The 25,401-nt window shown below is 37.2% G+C and overlaps 1 protein-coding gene across 1 annotated transcript in view; it reads left to right on the top strand.

The window, feature by feature from the left end:
* The window catches only part of LOC126195737 (uncharacterized), a 238,177-nt gene that overhangs the window by 166,782 nt on the left and 45,994 nt on the right, over nt 1-25,401 (top strand). The window contains exons 7-8 of the mRNA XM_049934364.1: nt 16,154-16,222; nt 21,637-21,708. Coding sequence (XP_049790321.1) covers nt 16,154-16,222; nt 21,637-21,708 — 141 coding nt within the window. The remainder of the gene's footprint in view (nt 1-16,153; nt 16,223-21,636; nt 21,709-25,401) is intronic.

The raw sequence follows: 25,401 nt of genomic DNA, 5'->3' as shown, positions 1-25,401 counted from the left end.
TTTTTCCCGCGTTTTGCTGCACATCTGAAGATGGTCATCGCTAGTTGAAACTAGTAGTCTAAGGAGGATTTAGGAATCATAGATAGCAAAAAAAATTATTCTAAAGGCATTATATCTATTTCTGATCTGTTCACTATCCTTGTTGAACATTCCCTTGGAGAATCAATCACTGAAATGCACAAACGTTTACAAGTTGCACTAACTACACTTGTTTCCACAACAGAAGCAGAGTGAAGTTTCAGCACTTTAAAAAGAATTAAAACCTTCCTTAGGAATAGCATGGGTCAAGAAAGGCTGAACCCAATGGCTGTTTGTTCCATTAACAAAGAGGATATCTTTGAAATTCCAATCAGCGTTCTACTCGTGGTCATGTCACAGCTTGTGAAGGGTAATGCCTTTTATCACTGAGATAAATCAGTGACAGTTCATTTTTTCAATTTATTGTGGCAAATAAATCAACAGTAAGTTAATGATAACATATTGACTAAAGTGGATGGGAAATTTCTCTGAATGAACAATGGGTAACAATATCAAAGCTACTAAATACATGAGAGTTTTGGAATCTTCCTTTTGTTTGTTGAATGCAGTGTCACACACTTCTTTAGCAGCTGCCATCAGATTAAGTCCAGTGCTATAACTGGAAAATTTTTTTGGAGAAGAAAATCATGCATCTTCACAAACCTGATACCTTGCAATATTCCCTTTATTTCTGGAACAGATGATCCAAAATTATGTTACGTGTTGGATACAGTAACAGCATTTGCACTCTGAATATAAACTGTGTTGCACAAAATAGCATGTTTCATAATTTCACAGAAAAAGTTTAGAAGGAACAAAAAGTCTTGGATTGTGATATAAATTCCTCAAAGCAAATGATTCTCTCATCATAATATTATCTCAAATATTCTCCTCATCAGTTCAATCAAAACATTTCAATAAGCATAATTTCTTTTCGTGAACACCTTTACAATGTGAGACCAGAAACTTCATCTTGTTGAAGAAACTGAAGAAATTCTCTTATTGCAGAGTGCCTGTAACAACAAATCACTTTGCTTAGGTGATAAAGAGAAAAACATTTTAAATCCAGGAATATTTGTGAAGAACAACTTAACAGACTTTACGTTTTCACTACAAGCATTCTGAATAGCCAACTTCGTTTTGTGATTGTAGCAGTGAACTTTGGCATGTGGGCAAGTACTCTGCATCAGAGTCAGTGCACCACCACAGCTACTGCTCATTTCTGGAACATCATCAAATGCCTGAGCAGTGAGTTTTTCTTCAACATTGAGAGGTCTCAGACTTCTTCTTAGAACCTCTCTAAGCCGTCATGTTAGCCTATCATTAACATTTTCAGAGGAAAGGAATCTTTCAACGGATTTCTTTTTCTTACTACCGTATTTACTCGAATCTAAGCCCCACTCGAATCTAAGCCGCACCTGAAAAATGAGACTCGAAATCAAGGAAAAAAAAATTTCCCGAATCTAAGCCGCACCTAAAATTTGAGACTTGAAATTCAACGGGAGTGAAAAGTTTTAGGCCACACCTCCAAATCGAAACAAAGTTGGTCCATTGAAATATGAGACACAATTTAGGTCGAATGAATGACGATACAGCTACAGTAGTTTGGTTCGAGTCGTAAGCTTAGCAGTTAAGCTCTACCAGGTAGCCATTGCTATGCGTCAGGTGCTCCGTCCGTATTTATACGAGTACCCTTCCTTTTTCGCGTACTTCGTTTGGTTTGAATTGATTGTTTATTTTTCTTTGATCTGATAAGTGCCGTTCTCTTTGTTATAGATGTTTACATCACACTAAGCTGCAAATGCATTACTGTACTGTGTGATGCATTGTTTGTCGCATTCTGATAATGAGTGTTTACGACCTGTCGCCGCTCTCGACATGCCTTGCTTTTGTGGACACTACTGCCGCTTACAATTAAAAAAAAAAAAAAAGAGAGAGAGAGGAATTGTCCCATTAGCAAAACAATGGCAAGAGACCACTATTTGCTGTTACCTACACTCCTGCTTTCTTTGATAATGATCAACAAGAACCAAATAATAGACAGCGTATGATAGAAGATGTTCTGAACGAGAGTTTAGCGAAAAATTTTCTCTGTTTGAAAATCTTTGCAGACGCCTCTTTAGTACATTACATTATGCACTGAAATTAGTCATCTTAGATTTAAAAATCTAGTCAATTGCCGTGCTTCATTTCTGACTGTATCACTATTAGGCATAAGAATAATACGAATGTAAACATGGGATGATATCTATATTTTTCCACGTTTGCTGATGTCTCACTCTAGTTTTGTAGTTTATTAGGCAGACGGGATTTAAATGAGTTAGCAGCAAACACGAAAGAATATATGGCAAAATGTTTATATTCGTATTATTCTTATGGTGAAGAGAATACAGCATGCAATTTACAATTCATAAAAGTTCCTATAAGGAACCATCTCTTCTCACAGGTAGGAAAAAATTCAGAATGTAGAGTTGGCCATATTCACAAACATCCCAGTCTTGCCAGTCGGATTTTCGTAGTACATTGAAATGCTGCTACATTCGAAGATGCACAATACGGAATTTGTATTTACTTCGTTGGATAATGTATGAAAATGCAGTGGCTGAAACTCGAGGCGGAGAAAAAAGCTCTTCTTCCACCTTTTTTTTTTTAATTTATTTACTGACGCAGAGGGTTAGGCGCCAGTATTTATCTTTGTGCCTGCAAAGCATGCCTGTGTAGCGCTACATATATTCGACGGCAGAAGTTAGTTGTGGCGGCACCTACCAACATTTTCCAGAACTTCCGCTTACTTTGCACTCGATTCTAAACCGCAGGCGGTTTTTTGGATTACAGAAACCGGAAAAAAAGTGCGGCTTAGATTCGAGTAAATATGGTATATCACAGTACATAATAACAAATTGACTTTTGCACATAGTATCTGTTGTTTTGCCTTCTAAGAAATTACAACAGTTTGCTTAATCCTGTTTTTCATTGTGAGCCCTTAGTGCTTACTCATGATTTCCACAAAATATTAAACACTTACTATTCTGTTTAATATGTGTCTGTTCTTCATAACTAATTATGTTTCTGAACTGAATTTTATTTGCCAATTCAATCTGAGCAGCAATGTTAATGGTGCCAAACATTTTGCATTTACAAGCATTTTCTAAATTTATTCCACTTTCCTCGTGTTTTTTTAATGCATTCACTTAAATGCTTTAGTTCATCACAGCTGGCAATTGTCCATAATTCTTCACATCCAACTAACATATAATAGAAACAAAATAACTTTTGTTTCTCTTCCCTCACTGTTAACCACTGCTTTTTGCAGGACCTTGCAGAAAGTTCTGCAGTTCTTTGCATAAAGTTGACATAGCATGAAATCTTTTGGTTGGTATTTTCCAAATCTTTTGATTTCTATCTGATCTATATTTAATAAATTAAAGAGTGTTATTTAGCAAAAAATCTACTTTATTCACTCTGAAATCACCATAAGAACACTAGAATTTCAACCACACACCTCCAGAATATAGATTACAAAATACTGCTGAAAAGTGGCCTCATTTTCTGTTTCTGTCATTTTTCATTTATGAATGGCAATAGGGTTGGGGGGGGGGGAGAGGTGGGGGGTGGGAGTGAGGCAGGGAAGACTGCAGTAAGGCACATGATAGCATCTACAGGTGCATGCTACAGACCAAAGCTGGCTGGCCCCAACATTGTGTAGACTTATGAACTGGGTAAGGGCAGGAGAATGAGAGCGCTACAGACAGAGCAGAGTTTGCTGGGGTGAGGGGTAAGGGAGAAGTGTGTGAGCTGATCCATGCATGGTCCCACCCAAGGTGGCTGGTAGCTGTGTCTTAGCGAGGGGTAAGGTGGAAGAAGGGAAGCAGCTTGGTCATGTCACTGTGCCTGCAGTTTTATGTTCTGGAGGTGTGGAGAGTATGAGGCACCTGATGCTGGCCCTGGACATTTAGTAGCGAAAGAAAAATGGGTTTGTCACTGTGGAAAAATGCACCAAGAAGAGGGGTGAGGGAAATGTAGCAGCTGCTCATAGGGGTGGAAATTGGGCCTGATTACCTCTGGTCTCTGTCACTCATACTACTCCAAAATCACGTCGTTTTCAAACTATAAAAAAAAAACTGAACAAAATACAAAGAATAAAATGGTATCGCAAAATGTCTGGTGGGGCTGGGCCCTTGTGGCCCATAAGAACAATCTGCCCCTGACAACCACAATACTAGGAATGACAATAATTTTCATATTACTATGCATCCTTATTTAGGACTCAAAACAGAGTTTTATATTCTGGTTCCGCAGGATATAAAAGGTCGCTGGAAGACACTAGGCAGGAAGTTTAAAGTTATACTCAAAAACAAAATAAATTAATACTGCGTCAACCACTAATTCAACAGCTTAGGTGAATATTTGGATTTGGGGTGTAAATACTGCTTAACTCTAATATTCATATTAAACAGATCTTAACTTTGCCACTATAAAGACAGCTGATAAAGGTCTGCATAAAGCAAATACTTTTTTTGAAGCATGAGAGTAAAACAGCTGCGTAGTATAAGAGGAGAAGCAGTGGCTTTTTTAATGTAGCTGTTTTTCTCATAATACATATATATAAAGTAGCCTAGAAGTATTTACCATAATTATCAGTGAAAGCAGATCTTATTTTAGTTGTCCCTTCAACAGTTGCCTGCTCATTATCTCATTAAAACACCATATTCTGTAGATCTTCTCAGTATTTATCTCCCCTGACCAAAAATCTGGATGGTTTTTCTCTATAATGTCCTCTAACACCTTCTCTGTTGTTATTATTTGAAGAAACAATACATTCTAGTAGCTAGGGGTTGTATATATTTTGTTCATGTACATACATCAAAAAAAGTTTTGTATCACCTCAGTTCTGAGAGTTCTGGAACCTGTACAGAAAACATAAACATCATTTCCACTCTTTTTATTGCTCATCAAAACCACATATTGCATGTTATACCACCTTACAGTGAGACCTTCAGAGGTGGTGGTCCAGATTGCTGTACACACCAGTACCTCTAATACCCAGTAGCACATTCTCTTACACTGATGCATGCCTGTATTCATCATCCACAAGTTCATCAAGGCACTGTTCGTCCAGATTGCCCTACTCCTCAATGGTGATTCAGCATGGATCCCTCAGAGTGATTGATGGGTCACATCATCTTTAAACAGCCATTTTTAATCTATCCCAGGCATGTTCGATAGGGTTCATGTCTGGAGAACATGCTGGCCACTCTAGTCAAGTGATGTCATTATCAAATGGTTCAAATGGCTCTGAGCACTATGGGACTTAACATCTTTGGTCATCAGTCCCCTAGAACTTAGAACTACTTAAACCTAACTAACCTAAGGACAGCACACAACACCCAGCCATCACGAGGCAGAGAAAATCCCTGACCCCGCCGGGAATCGAACCCGGGAACCCGGGCGTGGGAAGCGAGAACGCTACCACACGACCACGAGATGTGGGCAATGTCATTATCCTGAAGGAAGTCATTCACAAGATATGCACGATGGGGGCATGAATTATCATCCATGAAGACGAATGCCTTGCTAATATGTTGCTGAGATGGTTGCACTATTGATTGGAGGATGGCATCCACATATCGTACAGCCATTAGAACGACCACCAGTGGCATACGCCAGCCCCACATAATGCCACCCTAAAACAGCAGGGACCTCCACCTTGCTGCAGTCGTTGGAGTGTGTCTAAGGCATTCAGCCTGACCGGGTTGCCTCCAAACACGTCTCTGACGATTGTCTGGTTGAAGGCATGTGCAACACTCATCAGTGACGAGAAGGTGATGCCAATCCTAAGCAGTCCATTTGGCATGTTGGGCCCATCTGTACTGTGCTGCATGGCTTCATGGTTTGCAAAGATGGACCTTGCCATGGACATCAGGAGTGGAGTTGCACATCATGCAGCCTATTGTACATAGAGTCATAACACAACATCCTGTGGCTGCATGAAAAGCATTGTTCAACATGGTGGTGTTGCTGTCAGGGTTCCTCCAAGCCGTAATCCATAGGTAGTGGCCATCCACTGCAGTAGTAGCCCTTGGGCGGCCTGAGCGAGGCATGCTGTTGACGGTTCCTGTCTCTCTGTATCTCCTCCATGTCCGAATAACATCGCTTTGGTTCACTCCGAGATGCCTGGGCACTTCATTTGTTGAGAGCCCTTCCTGGCACAAAGTAACAATGCGGACACAATGAAACTGCGGTTTGACTAGGGCAACCAGATGCAGTTGTTTAAAAAGGAGGACAAACAGCTTCAAAAAGGAGGACAAAGAAAGAAAAAAGAGGACACACCAAACAGGTCAACTGCAGATGAGGATACCACCTGTCAGCTTTGGACAAGTCACATGACTAACGGGAATTACCAAACTAGTAGTTAATTGTTACTGGTGGTCAGGTGGTAATTCCCAGAGCAATATTTTTTTATTTTAAATTAAAAACATTGATTATGGTGACAGTGTGGCATCAATTGTTTTTATATTTACACGTAGTTTTAAGATTTAACAAAGACGGCTGTCTAAATGCCACTCCTGATTGGCTACTTTCATGTGACTTGTCCAAAGCTGACGGGTGGTATCCTCATCTGCAGTATTCCCCATCAAACATACATTCAATTTTAATAAATGAGTTTATTATTTATAGACATAACACACATACATTCCTAAACAATTATTGATACTTTAAGAAAAGAGCAATAGAACGGGACGAATTGTAAATTTAACTGTATTACGCTCAACTTTGCGAAAAAGCCGGACACTGTAAAAATCCGCCCTGACCCCGGACAAAGAGCTAAAAAGGAGGACATGTCTGGATTAATCCGGATGTCTGGTCACCCTAGGTTTGACTGTCTAGGCATGGTTGAACTACAGACAACATGAACCATGTACCTCCTTCCTGCTGGAATGACTGGAACTGATGGGCTGTCGGACCCCTTCGTCTGATAGAAGCTGTTCATGCATGGTTGTTTACATCTTTGGGCAGGTTTAGTGGCATCTCTGAACAGTCAAAGGGACTGTGTCTGTGATACAATATCCACAGTCAACGTCTATCCTCAGGAGTCCTGGGAACCGGGATGATGCAGAACTTTTTTTGGTGTGTGTGTATATGTCTGTTGCCACCTGATAAAATACAATATTCCTTTGACTGACATTTTATTTTATATTATTTCTCACTAATACATACATTGTCACAATCCTGATAGTAAGATAATTAATAGAAGGTATGCATAACTCTTTTTATTTTATTTATTTTTTATTTTTGTGCAATCCCAGTTCACCTGTATATATTTGTGAGCAACTCATTTAGTGCCTTTTACCATAATTTTGCACTCATCTTTGAATTGCAGACAGAGATACAAAATCTCTAAGTAAATTACTTTTCCTTCCTAACCCATTGTTCTGATAGTGACCCTTAATACATTTATAAGTAAAAGCAACTTCTTTTTGCAACATTAGCGAGAAACAGAGTTTGCCCTGTTGGAATGATAAGACTCACACCTTAGGCACTAATTCTTCAAAGGGAACTGACAGATGACTTCTCACTCACATGTGCTGGTCATTTTCTTACTTTCACACTTACTTATAGAGCCTTATATACACTTACGATAATACCTATATGAAGCGACCCTGCCTGGCACAAATCTTGGTCATCTGAGACAGTCCTAAGCTGAGACTTATTTTGACACAGAACTGTTTCAAATGAATAGAATGTGAAACTTTATTCTTACAATTTGTGTTCATTTTGTATAAGAGATGAACCAAAGAAAGGTGAAAAAAATGGTAAACATGGCTCCAAAATTCATATGTTTGTAATTGTGAGTACTTGTTCATCAATGCTACTGAGAAACACATCTTTTCTACTGAAGCTCTTTACTTTCCATACCTTGAGAGGTGGTAGCATGCGCCAAAACAAGGAAAAATGATCTAGTAAAAATGAGCTTTAATGTGCTTATCTTAAGAGCTACGAGCACATGCTCATACTTGCCACTGAGTAACACAGCTGTGCCACTGAACAAGTGCTCATAGCTCTTAAGATACACATTTTAGAGCCAACATTTACTGGGCAATTTTTTTTGTTTTGGTCCATGCTACCATCTCTGAAAGTTTGTCAGAGTTATGGTTCACACTGTATAATAACAACCTGAGACTGTTTCCCTGGTGGTGCTGTTATTATGAGATCAATACTCCCAAATGCAATGTCATCTGAATAAGTAATATACTATATGAACAATAACTTTAAAATATAGTTAACTGTGAAGCATGTAATCTACCCCTCCCTCACATCATTTCTTGATTGACTGTCATTGTCTTTACGGTTAACATTTTAAATAAGCTTCGAGAGGAGTAAGATTTACAATAAACTTTTTCCATATCTTCTTTTCTTGTTCTTGGCTCCAGTTCTTCACATCTAGGGGCTGATTCTTAAAGCTGAAATTTTTGACATTATAGATTCTCATGGTTCCAATTGGCGTAATAAATTTGAACTCTTTTTTGTTTTACTCAAAATTGTATTCTCTCGCATTTTTGTATATCACACTGTCTTTATAATTTCTACATCAACAAAGCCGAAAATTACATTGTTCTTCTCAAAAATAAAAACACATCTGATCACATCAGAGGCATGCCCACTACTGCTTCACTCAGCAGTACTAACAATATTCCAAAGTCTTCACAAATTTTCTTGACAAATGAATTTCTATTAACTTATGTTATCATTTTATAAATGAATATGAAAATTAACATAATAAATAGTGCCAAATTGCGTAAATAACAATAGAAATTTTAAGTATGCCAAATATTCTGTAATTTCAAATATTTCTAGAAGAAAAAAATTTCAATTGTATATTCAGAGCTAGTACATATTGATCATAATAAAGAAAATAAAGTAACTTCTTTTTACAGATTTTAGCTTGAATTATAACACATCATGTATGAAATCACATGAAATTCTTTTTTAAAAAACAGCTGAGATATTGTTAACCTATTCAAAATTTAAAAAATTGCTTTTGGTATCGATTACTTCTGTTGAAGAAAGGTAATGGAAGAGAAGGGTGTCTCTTTACAATATCCACCTCATAAAATTTGGAAACAATGTGTTTGCAATAAACTGTGACATACTATAAAGTTTGCCAAATGGTGTACAAAATGATGCAAAAAGATGGAATGCAGATGTATAAAGGTATCTGATGCATAACATTACAGAAAACATAAGAAGGATATCTACCATACATAGTCATAAATTATATGTATATCAGGACATGGTATTCAGATTTTCAGAACTGTGGAACGTACAAGACTGGAATAGAAGGGAGAACCAATAGAGGTACTCAAGGTACCCTCCGCCACACACTGTCAGGTGGCTTGCGGAGTACGGATGTAGATGTAGATGTAGATGTAGATTCTGTCACAAGACAACTGATACAAAATCAAAACTACAACATTACAACACTAGACTATAGAAATAAACTGAGAGACAAGGTAAATCACTAGAATTACAAATTGCAAGTTTACATCCATAAAGTTACACCTTCAAAATCTTCAAAAGAGAAGAGAAAAAAATTCAGAGCCTAAATATACGATGAATTACCAGACTTGAAAAACTCACGACAGGTACAGACCAGGAGAATATACTCAATTATGAGAAGGAATATAACACAAAATCAATCAGCCACATAAACCAGAGTACACAAGAATATGTTGACTCATGAAGTGACAAAATAATGAAAAAAATATTATGGCCTAAGCTTACGATGTGGGGACCGACCCATGAATTCAAACCACACCAGGTACAGACCAGCAAAAATGTTTTGACACAACAAAATGAAAAAGTTTATAATCATACCACTGAGTTCAATCATATGTAATGAGTAATTATAGGGATCATCTAGCATCAATCAATAGTTGCACACTCTCCCTGAGTATACACACACAGTCGTGGTGACCAGGTGTACCCAAAACAGACTTACGCATTAGTTTGCCCACTACTCAAGTTCCAATGAGATAAAATATTGCAGTACTCAGGATAAATGCAGGTAAACAGAGTCATAAATAGATTTGAATGATGACATAATTGAGTAGCTTGAGGACCAAAATCAGTGTATGAAATCAGACATGTGTACATCTTGTTATACTGTCTGTACTAGTAGATGTCTTCCACACTATTTTCTAATTGTTTATACAAACTAAACTCTGTACATACAGGCCTACAAGTTTCATTTACAACTGATTAAAAATACATACTGATTTAAAGTTACAAAATGTATTGGGAAGTTAATACCCCTACTTGAAAAAAACATACATTTATGTGGCTTAACATTGTCCATGCCGGTCTTGCCTAACAATTAACAAATCTCAGTCACAACACTGATGTAGTTGACAGGAGCTTGAGTACGTTACCCAGCACCTACGATCTCTTGTAAGTTGACTGGTCCAGCAGGGCGCAGCCATAAAGCAGTGTGGGAGTGGATCTACTCACATCTCTGTTCCCTCAGTAGATTTCTCATCACACAGTCCAATGTTTAGGCTACTTCCTGCCTAGCATTCACATCGAATCCTGAAACATTGTTTTGTGTACTAAATATACTGGTTAATACCTTCCTTATATCACACGGCATATGCTCTCCCTAATTATTTTCCAAAGTATTTATGTCAGATAGGATTAAAAAGTGTTCACATATGGAGCTTTAATAAAAAGACCTAAATGCAATAAAAAATGAAATAATAACATGACACACACACAGATATACTAAGATACTATTCCCGATTATTACATTACAGGATATGAGGACTCACTACTAGATACTTAATGGCATTGTCCCATATCTAAATTATACAAGGATCTACTTATTTAGTATCATGCTGTATATGTATCCACTTCAAAAGCTCAAATCTATTACAAAACATAATTATACAGTTGTATGAATTTGCAACATAGTATAGCACAGATTTAAACTCAGTCAATAGATAAGACAAAACTTTAGAAATCACAAGATCTTACATACTACATTCCTGACAAACAAAACACATTTATATAGTCCTATAAATCTATGAACATAGTGTATATTTTCTTCCAGACTAGGGATCATTATGCATCCATGTTCAAAGGTCTTGTCCTCTATAATACAAGTTAACAGTACTGGGCATTTTATAAACTTCCTTTGCTTACCAGTAGCTCGTCTTATCTTTATACGTATGATGGCCATTTCCACAAAATTCTTACTATACCTAATCTTGTCTCTAAATTGTTCAGATATATCACAAATTAGGCTACCCATATCAATCAAACAGTTCCCTTCCCACTGATCAATCTTAATCTTAATGTAAGGACATCCAAAATCTAAATCGTCTTCTCTGTTGTCAGACACTTCATGCAAAAGATCACTTTCAATTTCATCAAATGCTACATCCACACTCTTTTTACAGGGTTTTATCAACTTTACTGGTATCATAGCATTGCTTTGGTTACTCATGCTGTCAGGTAAAGATTGAACACAATGAGCAGATTCCATGGCACATCTAACATCACTTGTTACGGAAGGAACACAAAACACATCGCTGTAAAAATCCTGCTCAGATCTTCTTTCACTTCATTCCACCAATTTGAATACAAAATTTTGACTAACCACAACTAACTTATTCCAGAATGCACATTTACCTATGTTACCATCAATCTGGTCCCAAACAAAATTCAAAAAGTTTTCACCTTTATTCTCGAGGGTCACAGACAACTCATCTTTACTGTTTCGATCATTACTCCACAAGACTTTAATAAAAAACTGTTTTGAGTGGACTTCCTCACTCTCACTTACAATATCACATACATCACTTATCTTACCTGTATTGTCAACATCATTCACAAATAACTCTGAAACTTCATTATCCTTAAACTTCACAAATACCTGCTACTCATCATCATCATCATCATTATATTCTTCCAAAACTACTTCATCAATGATATCACTAACAACAAAAGTCTCACCTCCATCAAAGTCACTTACTTCACCTACTTTCATTTTCAATAAGCCACCAGTCTCAGACTTACCAACCTCAGTTATTTCACAGCTCTTATTCGCATTTACATCAAAGGTATCACCTAGTTCAGATCCAATACAGTCATCACCTGATTTACATATACCAATAACACTGTTTTATGACCACGAGAGGAAATCATTAGTACATACTATATCACAATTTTCACTTCTCTCACATTCTGGTTTGTGATCAGCACCTACATCACCATAATTAAACATAGTATCCCGAAACTTTTGATCAAAACATAAATGAGAAATATGATACTCCATCTGTTCAGTTTCAGATATATGGGCCATATCATGAACACTGTGAGTATAACTTGTGGTTTCTATGCTTGTTGTGTTTCCTCACCCCAAAAATGTGGACCTTCATTGATGCAAACTGCCATTTTCCAAGTAGTTATTTCTATGATAGTTTCTTCTACTAAAATGCCCATGGTTATCTCCAATATACCTATCCTGCTGATGTTCAAAATTTCTCTCTCCATTGACACTTTGATCCTGATAGAAGTTACCATTATCTGTGTTTCTTTAGTTATTCCCATTGTGGTTTCTATCATTTAAATTATTGTGGTGCATACTTCTTTCTACTGCCCTACTGACCCTGTCAACAAATTGTAAAAATTGTTCAAGACAGTCATCAGGTCAATGCACCAAATCCCACTGCAACCTTTCAGGTAACCTCCTTTTAAGTGCATCAATCAATGTCATTTCATCAAATACTTTGTCACAGTGTGTTAATTTTTAAAGTAGATTCTTACAAAACACTTTCAAAGTCCTGTCCCTATTCCTATAATTAGGACCATTCAGAAATTCACTTTTAATTCTCCGCTGTTCAGCTTCTGACCAAAATTTATTTAAAAAACTTCTATTAAAAAATTTTTCCCAAAACTTTATTATGAGAAGGAAAGTTGCTACTCACCATATAGTGGATATGCTGAGTCTCAGATAGGCACAACAAAAAGAGTCTCACAATTAAAGTGTTCAGCCATTAAGGCTATGCCCCATGGAAGAGCCACCTTTTGAATTCAAAGGAGTGAGGGAATAGAAAATATGCAGGATAATAAATAACCTAAAGAATAAGTGCTTATCAGATTGGGATAGTTTGTGTAGTGTTTTGATTAAGAAACAAAGAATTAGTTAAAATAAGTACTGATTTGATTGACTATAATGTTAGAGAACACATCTTTCCAAATGCACTGAAGTGCAACACATGTGAACCAGTGCATAAAATAGGGTCCACAGAAGAGATTTCAAATTTTAGGCACAAGTTATTAACGCCTAACTACAGTAACATATCTGAAATTTTATTGCTGAAACAACTTTGTGATTATTTCCCAAAAAAAAAGATATTATCAGAAAAACAACATAGCTTCAAAGAAGATCACAACACATACAGAGTTTCTTCATCAAGTGTATGGTGTCCTTGATTAAGATATGCAAACAGCAGGCTTATTTTTAGACCTCACTGAAACCTTCGATTCTGTAAATCTGGAGTAAACTTGAGGCATACTAAATAAATGCCACCTCCCTGCAACTTATAACTACATATCTAATTAACAGCAAGCAGTGAACAAATCTGACTTACAGAATTAATAATCACATCATATGAAACAGTCACAAGGTCTACCCCAGGGTTGAGTTCTGGACCCTTTTCTTTTCCTAGTTTATATAAATGTTCTAGAGCCACCTTTGACAACCAATCGATAGGTTAAGTAGGTGATATTGCACTGCTATTTGTTGCCACACCAAACAGAATCATGAGTTAAAGTTTGTTGCAAGTGAGGGACTGGGTCAAATAATTACATCTTTTCAGGATCAAGGTTTGAAAGTTAATATCAATAAATCCCAATTATGATTTTTTAAACTTGCAAATTCACATCAAACCACTGTCAATAGTACAAGCATAACTGAAGCAACAGACACAGATGAATGTAGGTTTCTAGGTATTAATCTAAATGAAAATATACAATCAGTAAATCATATCAATTTTATATGCAACAAAATCAGTAGTTCACTGCAGCTAATTAGCCAGTTACCAAAAGTAGCTTCTGATCAGACACTAAAAACAATATACTGTGAGACAATTTTTGTGTGAGGCTGTGCTGCTGACATACATAAGAGCAGAATATCAAGCGTGCAGGAAAGAGCTGTCAGGATCATCCATAGCCTCAGGTACAGAGACTCCTGCAGGGAAATCTTTGTACATCATAAATAAGCTACAGTTTGCTCATTTTATCTTTACAAATTAATTACATTCTTTGTGACACACCAAAACCAAGCAGCCAAGTGTGCTGATATACATGTCTAAAATACAAGAAAGCAAGACTGCTACTATCAACAAAGAACTAAACTAAAAATGACAGACCATAGCCCATGCATTAACGACCAGACAGGATATAACAAACTGCCAAGCTGTTATAGGTTTCACCAAGGGAACTTGCTCTGAGTGAAACTGAAATCATTCCAGATTAATTGCTTATACTCTTAGAATGAATATTAATATCAAACTAAATTGAAATCTTTGTATATTTTGTTCTGTGAAAATCTTAATATTTGTAATAATTATTACACAGCAGTAAGTTTTCTGACATTATTAAACACACTAATATTTATATTAAGTTCATGTAATCCTATATAAATATATAAAAAGTACCTACTCTCTGTTTGTACAAAACTAGTAAAATATTACTGTGGTGTTTGCAAAGGCCATCAGTTGGTGGCTCCATGCATAAAATACAAAAAAAATTTAAAAAAATAAAATTCGTACATCCTCTATGATCTGTTCCGCATATTTTAGTCTTCACCTTCCACAACTACTTTTCCTCTCTACTTCAACATCAAGTTTAATATGCCTGGGAACTGTACTAGATTTTCCACTAGTCTGTCTCATCTTCCGGTAAAGGTCTTCCATAGACTTCTTTACTCCTCTCTTTTTTTTTAGTGCTTCATTTCTTATTTTGTCTGTGCACTTAATTTTTAATATTATTTAAGAGTATCACATTTCAAATGCTTTTAGCTTATCTTTCTTCTGATTTCCAGAATTACAAGTTTCACTTACATACAGTTCTGTGCTCCAGGTGCACAATTACTGCAATTTGTCTTCGCAAGTTGTTCTTCATTTGCGCATAAATATCTGACATCAGTAGAGGTCCTCTATTGAAGAAGTCGCTTTTCACCTATGTCCATCTACTTTTGATAACTGATTTTCTTTGTTCATCTCATCTAATGTTATTTCCAAGGTAAGGGAAGTATTTCACTTCATCTATTACTATGTCATTCCCAATTTTGATGTTAAGCAAGTATTTGCTTTTCTTCTTTCACCACATCAACACCTTTGTTTTGCTTTGTTTATTCTTAAGTTATATTCTACAGTAAATATTTCTTGAATTACAAAATTACTTTAGAAAATGGCTACAATGGTGAGCAAATTAACCAAAAAACCTTTGAAATAAAAACTGTGTACATCACCCTAAATACAGATGTTGGCCTACAGCTTAGTGCAATGTGGGGATTCAGCAGTCATGAGGTTGAAATGGGTACAGCAAACATATAGGCAACATATGTCCATATATGGCAGTAGAGTAGCACCAATGGCATCATAACCCTCAGGGCATACAAGAAGCCCAGCCACAGTCAATGGGAAAGGAGTATTTGACATTTTTAACTTGATGTAGCTGAAAACCTGAGAACATTTTTTGAATACCACCCCTCTGAGAGTCTGCATTAACACATTTTGCAATTTTTGAAATCTCTAAATGATCCTGAATGAAATAGGGCGATGTGTGCCAAATATATTGCCTTGCTAAGCTGCCAAAATATCTGCAGCTGACACTGTTTAAATAATAAGCTTGCTTCAGGAGATAAACAGCAGCTATTTAAGCATGACTTTATTTCACATTTTAATTCATGGAGTTACTACGTATCACTCGAGCTCCATGTTCGAGTGTTCAAGATCACAATTTCCAGAGGTCAATTTCTCCCAAGTTTTAGTGCAGAAAATCAGATATACATAATCTTTTATAACTCATTTAGTACACTTGTAGGTTAACTAATCACTTATTGTTCCAGGAAGATCAGAATGATGATGTCATCACAGAGAAGAATGAAACTCAAAACAGAACTGTTGACTGTGCTATTGTAAGTTATTATTTTATTTTTCTCTTTCTTTTGCACTTTAATGAAAGTCTTTAGATTTTGTCAATATTCACTCACATCTGAGGGGAGGTGGACTGAAAAAATAGAAATGCAGAAACACAGAGGAAATTAAATGAAAACACACATGTAACTTTTGTGACTGTATCTGTATTTATTTAGCGCCTATTACATTGTGGGGATCGAGATGTTACGTACGGTAATCTCGAACCCAACATTAAGTATTAGCTCGTCTATAATGAATTAACTTTATTTTGATCATGTCGTTACAAACACATCTGCTCGAATACAGTGTTCGGAGCACACTGAGATCAACAGTTTTCAAAGAAGTTCGTTGTCAAAGATGAGGCGGTCGGCTCTTGCAGTCAATAACAGAGACCCCGCTGGTAGTGCATAGCACGGTAAGGATGATGAGAGGCGTGTGTGCACCCGGCCGGCCGATGGCGCAGGTGCGCGTGACAGATCGCGTCATGGCAGGTGCTAGTGCGAGACACGATCGGACCATTTCTCGATGTCTTGACAGGCATGACCAGCAGAGGGAAGGAGGGAAGGAGGCGAAGTAGGCATCCACAGGTTGACCGTGCCATGCTGCTGATGGCACGGTGGAAGCAGAAGGTGGTGGCGTGTCGGTGGGAGAACATCGTCGTGCCGAGGCCGTGAGCCGCAGTGGGGTTTTGATCCAATCAAAGACACGGAGTGCGTCAAAGATGCGATGCGATGTATTGCCAAAGTATTTACCGGCAAGCGCCGTGGTAAGTGCAATGTGTCCAGTAACAGTTTGTTATTGGCCGTATGACATAAAGGAGCAAGCATGCTGTGGCTTAACAGGTTGCGTAAGAGATGCCAGATGAGCAACACTCGTGGTAATGACGGAGTTATAGAGGCACTTGATGTCACAGAAGAAAACCAGCAAGCTGCACATGACTGACCTTGGCGGTGGATGACTTCGGTGTAGACGGAAGTGTCACCTCAAAGTTCGTGGATGGTGATTGTGTTACAGCGGCAGATGGCAGGATGTTACAAGCAGAGGTGACAGTGTCGGTGATTTGATGTGCGAAACAGCCGTGATCGAAGGTTGGGGGGCGTGGGTGTGAGCCCTGTGCATGAGGCATGGTGACAGTGAGAGGTGGTGGAAGGCAGACATGGTTGGCATAACCATGGGCAGAGCAGGAAGGCGATGAGACGTAATGTGAACGTGAAGAAGTACTGGTCCATGGCGGAGAGGCGACACAGTTCGATGGAACTGGAGCTGCGTGTGTGCTGTCGCTGTCGGCGCTGCAGTTGAGCCGTAAGGCTGCAAGCTGCTCGCGCAAAACTGCTGCACGGTCATGTGTCGGGGCGGAAAGATGCTCACTCGTCGAAGCAGAAACGGCAGATGTGTTGGTTGTACATTGCCGAGGTAGTGAAGAGGGCAGTAAAGCAAGCAGCACTGGAATGTAGCTGGTTATGCCATGGTACAGAAACAAAGTGTCTGGAACTACCAAGGAAAGGTGGCAGTGGCATAAATAAGTTGCTTGTATCACATCAGTAATGTAGAATTTCCACTTGAGGCGGTGTGATGATGACAGTTGTGACATCTGGGACATTGATCCATGTAGTGTGATCGTCAGAGTATCAGTTGTAGCTGATAGTAACAGCAAAGGATCGTCAGCAGTCGGAGGCGGAACAATGACAGGAGCATCTCGTTGCATGTCGTGCTCGGTCGGTGTCAGCTGCAGCATGTGTAACTGATCTTGTACCAACTAGTTGTATGTCGCAATTTGCTCACGTAGCTGTCGCAGCTGTTCAGGCGAAAATGTATGTTGTGAAGCAGTCTTCTGTGTATCACTGAGTAAGATGAGATTGAAATCAGAATCTGTCTCTATCAAAGGGTATCCTGGGGTACAAGACAAGGTCGGCGGCACAGTATTGACGTAACAGTTCGAGTAGAAGAGATCGTGTGTGCGATCGCGAATGTGAAACTCAGTATTCAGTGGCGGCGGAGTGAGAACATGTGCACTGCTGTATGAAGCATTGATACGGCTGAAATCGTCTTCTAGGGTTGGTGAACAAGTTGCGGGCACGATCGAGTAGTGAACGGCCGAGCGGTAAGCGTGCATAGTGCCGGCGAGTTGTTGTCAAGATGCGGGTGCGGTAGCCATGGCGGGATCGCATGTCATGCAGCTGTTTGTTTTGACTGGGTTGAGATCAGTGAGCCAGCAGGTGGGGCCGTGACGTCGCTGTCGGTAGCGGTCGGGCAGAGTCGGTGCGGCTCAGGTGCTGTGTAGAGGGAGGCGTGGCACGTCCAGTGTTGCACTGAGAAACAGCTGGCATTTTCATTGGTGTAATTGGTGCATTGTCATCGATCTTTAGGATGTCCTTGATGAAATTGTTCCTGTGAATTCGACCAGGCATGCAATTAAGCCATAATTCGGAGTTCATGCGAACTGGGATTTGCAACATAGTCCCTGTTTGTTGCAGTCCATTGTTTGGTATGATTGTCTGGTATTGAAGCACTGCACAAAGTTAATTCATTGGACAAAAGCAAGTCAAAATAGTCCAAATTAATCGGCGAAGGAGCACTGCACTGTCCAGAAGTAAAATTACCAACGAGTTGAGCGGGTTTCGACGGATGACATGTGCACTTAAGTCGCATTGTCGATGTGTGAGAAGGTGACGAAAGTTAGCAAAAAGCATGATTCACACAAGAGTCAGGAATTTACTCACTAATTACACTTCCTGCACACTGCATCCACCAGCACAATGCGAAGTCGATGGAGATAGAAATCTGACAAAGGGTTGCTGCGTTGTCTGTGTATGGTGATGTTCCAGTACACATTTCTGGCGTCGTAAGCGGCGTTCGTGAGCGTCGGGGTCACCAGTGTGGAGATCGAGATGTTACGTATGCTAACATCAAACTCAACATTAAGTATTCGCTCGTTTATAATGAATTAACTTTATTTTGATCATGTCGGTACAAACACATCCGCCTGAATACAGAGTTCGGAGCACACTGAGATCAACAGTTTTCAAAGAAGTTTATTCTCAAAGATGAGGCGGTCGACTCTTGCAGTCGATAACTGCCACAACACCAAGTGGGTTTAATCTGAGTTTGCATACTAGTGTTTTAAAATACACAAACTTCATTACATTGGTTAGTTCTACAATATAGGTTCTAACCAAAACACAATAATTGCACATCATCTTTTGTCTCATGCCATACTCTGTTATTTCATAATGCAAAAGCCTAGAACTACCATAACAACTATGTGTGACTCACAAATTATCATTACTGAAAATATGATGTCATGGAGTATGTCTGAGGCACAGTCTAAAAAAATGTTCCTCAAAATTTTGTAGTCTGTCAGTTCTCTTCCAGGAAGTGATTCCTACAGTTTCTCTGTAGGAATCTAATTGGTTTAATTTCTTGCCACTTTCATCTTTACAAAGAGAAATATTTTATGCCTCTTTAAACTTTTATTACTGCAAGCCAAATTTCTAGCAAAAATAGAAATTCATTTCCTCAAATAGAAAGTCTAGCAGGTTTGTAAAACTTTTCAAATTATATGCTAGTAAAGAAATTCAATTGTGTTTTATATGGCTTAAAGATGCATATTTTTGGAGAAAATTATTTTTGTAAATATTTTATGTCCCTGCATCAAAACTATCTACTTTATTCATAGTTACCCTTTCTAAGTGAATGGTGATAATAGCTGACTGAAAATTTATCTGCCAATGCAGGAAAACGGAATTACACTTGATTTATTATATGCTGATGTGGATACAGAGCTATAAAATCTGCCCACTATACATTAAGTACTTCCTCAAGATCTTCACAGAAAACATCTGGTCTCATGACTCTAATTGCATCATTTGTATACATTAAACAACACCAAAACATCACTAAATAAACAGTTTAAGGCATTGATTAACTCTTTCCCTCACTCATATAAGCCAGTTTGCATTGTTTCTTTCCTGCCTGTAAACTGAACGAAGATGGAGAATTAACATGCAGCATCCTAATGAGAGCCCATGTGAATTTTGCAAAAACTGTTTCATACATACACATACTCTGTAGATGAATAGGTTACACTATACTTCTGATACAAAAACCATTCTACAAAAATTCAGTTTATGTAAAAAAACAAGATAGAGGTTCAGTAGTGTGTGTGTGTGTGTGTGTGTGTGTGTGTGTGTGTGTGTGTGTGTTTACACGGCTGACAGCTATTATGGATTGTGTGTAATTGTGATGACTTAGCACCTTAATTACTGAGTTAAAGGAAGCTACTAAGAAATTAGAGAAAGTGACATTTTACAAACTGATGTTCCAAAAAAATTGGAAAGGTACTACTGTTTGTATTTTGATAGTCATATGCTATTAAAATATTTTGTAGATTGTAGTGTTTTGTTTCCTGAGAATGTAGTAAACCTGTCTATGAATTATTTTGTCACCACAATTTATTGAGATAGCTTATGCTGAGTGATGACAAAAACTGTTCTTTCTGCATGTGTCAGCTTAAAGGGTAGGAATATTAATAAACCAAGTGAAGTCACAGGGTTCAAGGGTGTTGTGGCGTTTAACCAGGAGATGTCACAAGATGATAATAATGCACACTTAGCTAATGCTATTATTTAATGGCCATCTCCTTTCATTTTTTTAAATTGTGCCAGGAGAAAATTATTATAGACTGATGAAATTTTCAGTAATTTTGTGATGTTATCTGTGTTTGGTGGCTTTATTCCTACCCTTAGAACACAAAAAACTGTGGGTACAGTGTTAGCTGCTAAGGATTTTTTTTTTTTTAGTTTTTTGTCGAAAATATTAGAAATTATTTTCTTTCCCCCCTTCAGCAACTGCTAATAATTTCTGTAAAGAAGAGCTTAACACAAGAGATAATGTGAAATCAAAAATTGCCAGTGATATCCAGAGTGAAAGTGGGAAAAAAATAAGGTGGAAGCTTCCAATTACCAGTAGTCACGGATTTACTTATCATGTCAATTGCAGTAAGAACGAAAGTGAAAAGCTGAAGATGAGAAATGATTACAATAAAAGTGAATACTTCAAAAGTAGGTCTAAGTACTGCTGCGAATTTATAAAGTAATTTTATGAAACACCAATATGTTAACCTAAATTGGGCTCCTAATTTCAAAATTTTCTGGGGGAGGATCCACCCCATATTTGCCATACAACTACTGACACCCTCTTCTCAAGGTTGGCAGCTACATATTTACACTGTTTCATATATTATTTAGTTACTCACAAATACATTTTTATAGCCTTATTTTATTCTTCTGATAGAATCGTTGTTTTGTTGTTTGGTAGTACTTGCAGGGAGGTACTCCACATTTTAATGAATTTGGTGACTGTAAATCTAAAAGTTAAATATTATCTTTAATCTAATGACAGTATTATTTTACAGGCTCTGAATGAAGAAGTTGGCATACGTCAGTTACGTTGTGAAGTTAACCGGACAGACATACCATGCATAATGGTAAGAGATGTTCATATCATTTGTGACTAATTGAAATTATAGTCACAAATTTGTTCCACTTTATAACATAAAACCTCAAAAACCTCATTATCAGATCACAAAAACTACTAATACCTTTCATTGATTTAGTAACTTTTATTTAACTTCCAGAAGTACAAAACTCTTTACAAATTTTATTGCATATGCATATTTGTTCAAAAATTGTTTTAATATGGAGTAATTCTTCAGAATCAGAAATTTATTGTTCCATTGTGTACGTAGGGCTACATAAATTGTTAGTTTAATGTACAGGAGCCTTATCAATATAAAAAAAATGTGACTGAGATACATAAAATGTGTCAAAAAGTTACAAAAATCATTACAAATTTATTTCACTATTCTAAATCTTCATCATCATTTAAAAATCCTGTGAGCCAATAATGATATTTTAGCATTTGGGTGGTGTGTAGTTTTATCTTTGTAAACATAGTTCCACACTGTGAAAGTTTTCACTTTTACTTTATTATAAGTTTTCATAGCCATGTACTGAGCAATCTAGGAGTAGAGTTTTACTCTATGAGATGGTAACATGAAATTCTATTTTTTTCATATGTCATAGATATGTTCAAAATGGTTTTCTATAAATCATTCTGGATTAGTATGGATAAAGATAAATGTAAATACATGGAATAGGTAAAATTTTTAAATGTCATGAATCTCTGGTTTTAATATTACACATATTTCTAATAATAGTTTTTGAAGTAATAATATCCTGTTTACACTACTTGCATTCCCTAAAAAGTTTATCCCATATCTTACAACAGAGACCAAATATCTGTGGTAACCAACTTTACAAGAGTCCATGTCACATGAACAGAATTATTTGTCATTAAGAATGCTGGACAGTTTAGTTTGTTTGTCAAGTAACTTATATGATAAGACCAGGATAATTTTTTTCAAAAATATCCCCAGGAATTTGAGAGAATCTGCTTCCCTAAATTACTGATTTTTACTTGTTATTTTAAAGTTGCATGATTTTGATTGTTTAGTTTTAAACTCTGTTAGTTGTTTTTTTTTTCATGTTTAATTTTAATCCACATACATCAAACCAATACTCTAAACTGTTTGGGGAATTAGTTCTGATGTCTCATTTTCAACGAGCACAGATGATCATCTGTTAATAAAACTGAGTGGGACGCTATATATTTAGAGATAAATAACTTAGGTTAAAAAACAGTATTGGACCTAAAATGAAACCTTGTGGGACCCCTAGTGAAATAATTTTCCATTCTGAGAAACAATTTCCTGTATCTGATGTTACAGCTTTATTTGCTTTCTATCCGTTAAATATTTTGTTCCATAACTTTCTAATTGATGTATCAATAGAGAGTGGTTTGCACTGCCAAAAATCTTTGAAGATAACACAAAATTCCTGTGACAATTTGGGATTTGTCCAGAGATAAACAAATTTTCTCATCAAATTTGTTGATGGCACATGTAGTACTCCTTCTTTTCTAGAAGAGTTGTAATATCTATGAAGTGTGCTGCAATTCTGCACTCCTGGAGAAGAAATATGGGTAGGTGTATGGTTGTAAGAAAAGTAGTAAAGTGATCTAAGATGCAGGTGATTATATTTGTTTATGATTTCAGTCACTAACGTAGGTGCTGTGTATGATTTAGCCCACAATGGAAGTTTGTGGGACAAAAAATAGTATTTTTCTGCACTGCAACTGCCATTTGAAAGAGAAGAATGTTTCCTGTGTCCAAGTGGGCAGGCCAGAATTTTGAGAGGTATGCTAGCAAAGAGCTGAGAGTTAACAGGCTGTTGCTTGGAAAAGCTCATTTTGTCATAATTGTATGCCTTCCTTTCTTAAGACCTGCTGCTGTGGATTGAACCATACACGGTGTCCACCCCCCCCCCCCCCCCCACTCCCAACTGTCTGATAGTTATCTGACTCTGTCAGATAATGCAAAATCACAAAATAACACACCTGCATAACAGCCCACTGACATGCAATAGGACATATCATACTATCTGTCTCACAATGTCTTTTACAACAACCAAACTGCTTAGCTAACTTTTGAAACAAATCTGTGATGAGAAACTCTTTTGGACCAAAATACAAACATTCAGCAGTGAGTCTCAAAAATAGTAAATGAAATTAGTCATGAAAGAGTAAAAGATTCATGAGAAAAAATAGCTACAAATTCTGTGGATACTGAATAAAGACATGTAACATGATGCTGATAATCTGAAAAAGTGTGACTGGTCATTTACACCAAAGAATCTAAGATGCAGCACTGAAAAATCCAATGTCTAGATGTAATACATTTAACATTGGTACAGGAGTCTCTCACACTCTTCTATAATGAACATTGCCACAAAACAATTATCCATGGAATAGTTTTTTGAAGTGGTGATGGATGTGGAAAACATCATGAACCAAGTAAATGGTGAACTAAAGAAAACTAGTGTCTTGTGACAATGTTCAATTCACCTGTTTTCATTAAGGCAGGGTACATCCATCTTTAAATGAGACCAAAATCAAAGAATGGAAAATCCAGGATGGAATGTTACAATATTATGAGAAGGAATTTTGCTACTCACCATATACAGAGATGCTGAGTCGCAGATAGGCACAACAAGAAAATTGTCACAGTGGCTACAGTTGCCTGAGATTGCAGTCATGTGAGTGTGTCTGATGTCTATTTTTGATGAAGGCCTTACTGGCCGAAAGCTTTGTTTGTGACAGCCCTTTTGTTGTTCCTGTCTGCGAGTGAGCATCTCTGCTATATGGTGAGTCGCAACTTTCCTTTTCATAAATTTAAGTGAAATCATATTTACAAATCCCCATGTGTTTTAAGTGCTAATGATATGGTCATACTACACTTACATGTGAAGGACAACCATTGTGTATCAGATATGGTAAGGAAAACCATCAAGCAAGAATTTAATGCTGTTTCTTAGAATTTTCAGTTTTTTCCCAGTGTGGGAATACAGGCCCCAGTCCCAGTGTGTAAGTACAGAAGAAGTTCAATTTTCAGTTAATCAGCCTTGCACGCAACTAAATATCTGGTTTATCTTTCTTGACCATGTTCAGATTTATTAGCCAGAGTGTACAGCACAACTAAATTTCAGAAGTTCTCTGAAAAGCTGCAGCTCATCTGAATGCCAAAAGACTTACTCAAAAATTGACAATGATAAAGCACCACAAATAATCCCTGGTTGAACAGTCAGATTTGTGTAAGTCATAAACATTCAATTATCTTCAAATATTCATAGTAATTTTCAATCAGTGTGTGTAGAATAACTTTCTGTTTGATATTGTAAATAACCAATAAATATATGCTTGTTGAATGACAAGTGGAACAACTAATTTTCATATATACATGACGTCTGTTCTTTCTGACATATCCAAAAGAACAGACATCAGTTTGATCCAGGAGCCACTATGATTTAAGACAAAAAGGCATTACAGACATTGGCCACTCACAGCCAATGTCTGCAGTTCCTTTATGTCTCACTTCTTGTGGACTTCATTACTTGAAAATGCATAACAGTTTTTGACAGTAAGATGTCAACAAGAAAACTGATCCATAATCTCATTACATGTTAATTATGCAATTACAATATCTTTGGGAAGTAATTCAATTGATGACAGAAACTGGCAACAGTTGCTAGTAGAACGTTCTTCTCTGTGATGGCCATCAGTT

Source organism: Schistocerca nitens, chromosome 7 (genome assembly GCF_023898315.1).
Source record: "Schistocerca nitens isolate TAMUIC-IGC-003100 chromosome 7, iqSchNite1.1, whole genome shotgun sequence".
NCBI lineage: Eukaryota > Metazoa > Arthropoda > Insecta > Orthoptera > Acrididae > Schistocerca > Schistocerca nitens.
The sequence above is the reverse complement of the archived record's forward strand: the minus strand, read 5'-3'. Positions and strand labels throughout refer to the sequence as shown.